This window comes from Mus caroli, chromosome 1 (genome assembly GCF_900094665.2).
Source record: "Mus caroli chromosome 1, CAROLI_EIJ_v1.1, whole genome shotgun sequence".
NCBI lineage: Eukaryota > Metazoa > Chordata > Mammalia > Rodentia > Muridae > Mus > Mus caroli.
This window is the reverse complement of record NC_034570.1, coordinates 47215977-47221381: the sequence shown is the minus strand read 5'-3', so window position 1 is coordinate 47221381 and position 5405 is coordinate 47215977. Positions and strand designations below refer to the sequence as shown.

The 5405-nt window shown below is 41.7% G+C and overlaps 1 protein-coding gene across 1 annotated transcript in view; it reads left to right on the top strand.

The window, feature by feature from the left end:
• Positions 1–5405, top strand: part of LOC110295232 (dynein heavy chain 7, axonemal-like) — a 151034-nt gene that overhangs the window by 6966 nt on the left and 138663 nt on the right. The window contains exons 4-6 of the mRNA XM_029475280.1: positions 713–1175; positions 1975–2321; positions 3249–3429. Coding sequence (XP_029331140.1) covers positions 713–1175; positions 1975–2321; positions 3249–3429 — 991 coding nt within the window. The remainder of the gene's footprint in view (positions 1–712; positions 1176–1974; positions 2322–3248; positions 3430–5405) is intronic.

Below are 5405 nucleotides of genomic sequence, written 5' to 3'. Positions count from 1 at the left end.
GGGGTGGGGGTGGGGGGGGACTGGGGGGGGAGTGTATTGGGGACTTTTTGGATAGTATTGGAAATGTAATTGAGGAAAATACCTAATAAAAAAATGAATTGTTATAGATAAGGAGATTTTTCTTAGTAGAGAACATACAAGAACAAGCATTTCAAAGAATATTAAAAAATTTTAAAGGGCTAAAATTATTTCTAATCAGTTACCATTTCTTTAAAAATCACTTTGCATAGAAAGTGTTGAGTTTCAATATTTTCTTTTGTCTTAATAAAAAAAAAACATCCTATTTCAAGATGTAATTTAAATACATTTTAAATATAGGTCTCACTGTGTACCCGAGGCTAATATAGCCCAGCCTGGCTAGCCTCAACATCCTAACAGGTGGGAAGATATAATAACTTTTGAATACATGGCAATATTCAAAATGACCTATTTTTTGCATCGAGGTCTCTTTGAAGTAAGTGACTATTGCAAGAACTATAGTATTGTTGGTAGCAGCTCACAGTGGAGACTAACGTTACAGGGAGACTTCTTATTTTTGGTACAGGAGGCTTTTTGCCTTGTTACTAGTGTTTTTATTTATTCTTGGAAGCTTTTGTTATATACTCAGAGGCACTGAAAACACACAAAGGACTGAAAGTTATGACTGGTTGGTCATAACTGTGTACAATCCAGTGTTGTTTTGTTCATAATTTGTATTTTTTTTCACACCTAGTACCTGTGAAGGACTTTTAGACCATAACTTTAGTTACTTCAAAAGGGGTGAAAGACTCAGAGCTTGCAGGATGTCCCTTGATGCGATGAACAGATCTGCACATCTCACCTCATTTCATCTATTTGCATCCAGTGAAGTGATGAAAATGAAAAGGAGATACGAAGTGGGTTTGGATAAGCTGGACTCGGCTTCGTCACAGGTGGCCACCATGCAGAGTGAGCTGGAGGCGCTGCATCCACAGTTAAAAGTTGCCAGCAGAGAGGTTGACGAAATGATGATAATAATTGAGAGAGAGTCCATGGAGGTGGCCAAAACTGAGAAAATCGTGAAAGCTGACGAAACAGTAGCGAACGATCAAGCCATGGCAGCCAAAGCCATCAAAGATGAATGCGATGCCGACTTGGCCGAAGCCCTACCCATTCTGGAGTCTGCACTGGCTGCCCTTGATACCCTGACCGCACAGGTGAGAGCTGTGCCCTGGGCTGAGGCTTTACCATGGGGTGGGGGTGGGGGACCACAGTTTACCTTCTCTCAAATTAGCATCCGGATTTTGTAAACATTTTTTTAAATTGGCAAGAGGATTCCCTAGTTTACTTGAAAAGAAATGCGTTTTCATGACAAAGGCATTTTTGAAAAGGTGCCAGTTGACACTACTACTACAACTATTACCACCACCACCACCACCACAGGAGCAGCCACCACTGACACCACTGTCACCACTGCCCCCACAACCGCCCCCAGCACCCTGCTAGTTCTACCTCCTCTTCTTTCTGCTCAGCCTTTCTCCATCCTGGCGGTTCCTTCCAGAGTCTTGTGTCACTCCCCCCCCCCCCACTGTAAGTTCCCACGATTATCCTTTTGTTGTTTTAAGATTTCCTCCCAAGAGGCCCTTGGTTTTGTGAAGATCATATGCCCCAGTACAGGGGAATGCCAGGGCCAGGAAGCAGGAGTGGGTGGGTTTGGGAGGGGTGGGGAGGTATAGGGGACTTTCAGGATAGCATTTGAAATGTAAATGAAGAAAATATCTAAAGAAAAAAAAAGATTCCCTCCCAATTGACTTGTCAAAATTCTTGCCATGATTCTACCATTGATGCCATTTCTGCCCAAAATGTAATGTCCACATTAATGTAATGTCCACAGAAAATGCCCATTCCTTAGGGTACCTTAAAACCTAGTTTGAAAGATTGGACTTGTTAATATGACTTCAATGGGTGTACAAGCAGACATTTATTTCTATTAATAATAGAACCTTGCTTTTCAAGGATATCACAGTTGTGAAGTCCATGAAGAGTCCCCCTGCTGGCGTCAAACTTGTCATGGAAGCTGTCTGCATATTGAAAGGGATCAAAGCTGACAAAATCCCTGACCCAACTGGTTCAGGGAAGAAAACTGAAGATTTCTGGGGCCCTGCTAAGAGACTTCTCGGTGACATAAGGTTTCTGCAGTCACTTCATGAGTACGACAANGACAATATTCCTCCTGCTTATATGAATATCATAAGGAAGAGTTATATCCCCAACCCAGACTTTGTTCCAGAGAAGATCCGGAATGCTTCAACAGCTGCTGAGGGTCTGTGCAAGTGGGTCATAGCAATGGACTCCTATGACAAGTGAGTGTGGCGAAGAAACCTGTCGGGGCTGTTGGGTTTGACCTCCCATTCATATAGACAAGAGAAAGCTAGGAGCCCATGTGAGAAAAAGGGTGGTCAGAAAACACGTGTTTCAATTGCTGCTTTTATTTTTACTAGAACCCAAACTGTAGCAGTTAAAAGTAATATGTAATTTAATGATAATTAAAGTTTTGGGAGTTAGGAATACTCTTTACTAAAATATTTCTAAAGTTTCCCCAAAGCTTTTATTTATTTACTATGTTGAAAAATTAAATTGAAGAAGTACTAAACTTGTACCAAAACACTTAAAAATAAACAAAATTACGGCATGGTAGTAAAGATTGACTTTTTTATATCTTAAAATTGTAAATTTTATTTAAAATAGGGAAGATGTTGGGGTGCAACTGAGTGGTAGAGAACTTGCCTAGCATGTACGAGGACACAGATTCTATCACCAGCACTAGGACATAGGACTATTTGGGCTGGAGAGACAGCTCAGTCTGTAAAGTACTTGTCTTACTGCATAAGAACCCGTGTTCAACCCACTGAACACATAAGAGAAGCCAATCATAGTAGCACTAACTTAGAATCTCAGCACTGGGTAGGCAGCAGTGCAATAGGTGTGGCCTTAGAACTTAAAATAGGCATAGGCTGTCTTAGCCTACCCTGCAAGTTCCAGGCCAGCTTGAGAGACTCTGAGGGGTGACAGCTCCTTACCTGCTCTCTTACCCCACAAGTCTTAACCATCAGTTTTCATACTTTGTATCAGATTTGATTCTTAGATGAAATATGGACTCTACAACTAGGTGTCAATTCTGCATAAAGAAGTGTCTTAAGTCCCTGCAAAGAGTATTCAGAAGGTAAATTGGCATTACAAAGCTCCATATGTTCAGGGGGATTTAATTTCCCAACTTGATTGTTTTGTAGAGTGGCAAAAATTGTAGCTCCCAAAAAGATAAAGCTGGCTGCAGCCGAAGGGAAGCTGAATATTGCTATGGAAGGCCTTAGAAAGAAGCAGGCTGCCCTGCATGAGGTTCAGGACAAGCTGGCCAAACTCCAAGACACACTTGAGTTGAATAAGCAGAAGAAAGCAGACTTGGAACACCAGGTAGGTGCTGACAATTGCAAATGTGAACTGGGATCACCTCAGAAATAAGAAAGACTTTGTGGCCAGCACAAAATTCACCAGTTCTGTTTTCTTCCTGGTCATGATTAGCGAGTTATGGTTCCAAGGCCAGACCTACCCAATACCTGGTTGTGCAGGGCCCTGGAACTTGAAGTGGTTCTGGCATTAAATCATGATCATGTGACATGAGAGCCCAAACAGCCATGTAGTATAATACCAGTGTGGCCCCTTGGCTCACAAAGCATCAGTCATTCACTTGTCATCCTTAGAAAATGAAAGCTGGGCTACTTCCATCTCTTCTCATTTCACAAGGAGGATTGAGAGAGCTCACACAACAGCCCTGGGAGAGCTGTGACGAGCATTCTCAAAACCATTACTGAAGACACTCTTAAGACCAAAGCCATTGTCATAATTTATATAGGGAACCCATTTATACAAAGTAACTGCCAAAGTCTGATCCTGTAACTGAAATATATACCAATATTTTATAGCAGTCAACACTTATCAAGAGCTTGTTATGTATAAGATACCTTTATGTTTTAGGAAAAATTCAATTTTTTACTATGTGTTTATGATGTGTGTGCTTGTGTATGTATTGTTGAGGTTTGGTCTTTTGTTTATATTATTATGCTAAATACTGGCCCCCAAAGTCTGATTGCCTCCAGGAATGAGAGAGTCTGCATATACCTAATTTACTTACCTAAGTGACATACCCAAGTGGTACTATGTAAACTTGCTCCAAGTTATCCCTGATTGGTGAATAAAGATGCCTACAGTCAGTAGCTGGGCAGAAGAAAGATAGGCAGGATTCTTGGGTCCGATGTCTGAGGAGAACCACAAGGAGGGATAAGGTGGAAAGAGGAGGAAGCCACCATGGAGTAGATGAATCATGAAAACATAGCCATGAGGGCTGGCCAATTGGAGTTAAGGGCTGCCCAGATGAAACATAGCAAATTATAACTAGGAGTCATGGGTGGGAAAATAGATTCTAATAGCATGAAAGGTAGATAAATATCTGCCCAGCTTTAGTACTGACTAAGGCTTATAATAAATATAAACATTGTGTGTCTTTCATCTGGGAACTGAATGGTCAAAGGTAGAGTAGAACCCCCAGATTGAGATTAAATGATTTCAACAACAGGTACACACATGTTTATGCCCATGCATGCATGCCACAGCACATGTGTGGAAGTCACAAGATAACTTTTGTGCAGTTGGTTTTTTCCTGCTACCTTGATATGCAGTCTAGGGATCAAACTCAGTGTTTCTTTGTGCAGAGGGCACCTTTATACACAGATCCACCTTGCTGGTCCTTGTTCTTTTTTATATCTTTAATCATTCTTTAACAAAGTAAAAATGCTATTAACATTCTTCAGAGGTTGGAATATTCCTTCCCCCTCCATTCCTGCATTTCCTCCAGGGACAAACATATTAACAGTGGCACTCCTGGCTTGCTGGCCATAGCCTTCTGAGATTACCAATCTTCTTGGGTTATTTTTAGGATGCCAAAGCAAAGAAAGGTTAAGCCATTTATTCATGGAAACCCAGTTTCTAGTCATTGTCTATGGCCTGAACACACTGCTTTTTCCTCTAAGATCTGCCCTGTAATCTGTATTTGAACACACACAGAACATTGAGTCAGTCTTTAACCTGTTACTGGCCATGACTACATGTCTTAGTCANGGTTTCTATTCCTGCACAAACATCATGACCAAGAAGTAAGTTGGGGAGGAAAGGGTTTATTCAGCGTACACTTTCCACATTGCTGTTCATCACCAAAAGAAGTCAATACTGGAACTCAAGCAGGTCAGAAAGCAGGAGCTGATGCAGAGGCCATGGAGGGATGTTCTTTACTGGCTTGCTTCCTCTGGCTTGCTCAGCCTGCTCTCTTATAGAACCCAAGACTACCAGCCCAGAGATGGCACCACCCACAAGGGTCCCTCCCCCCTCGATCACTA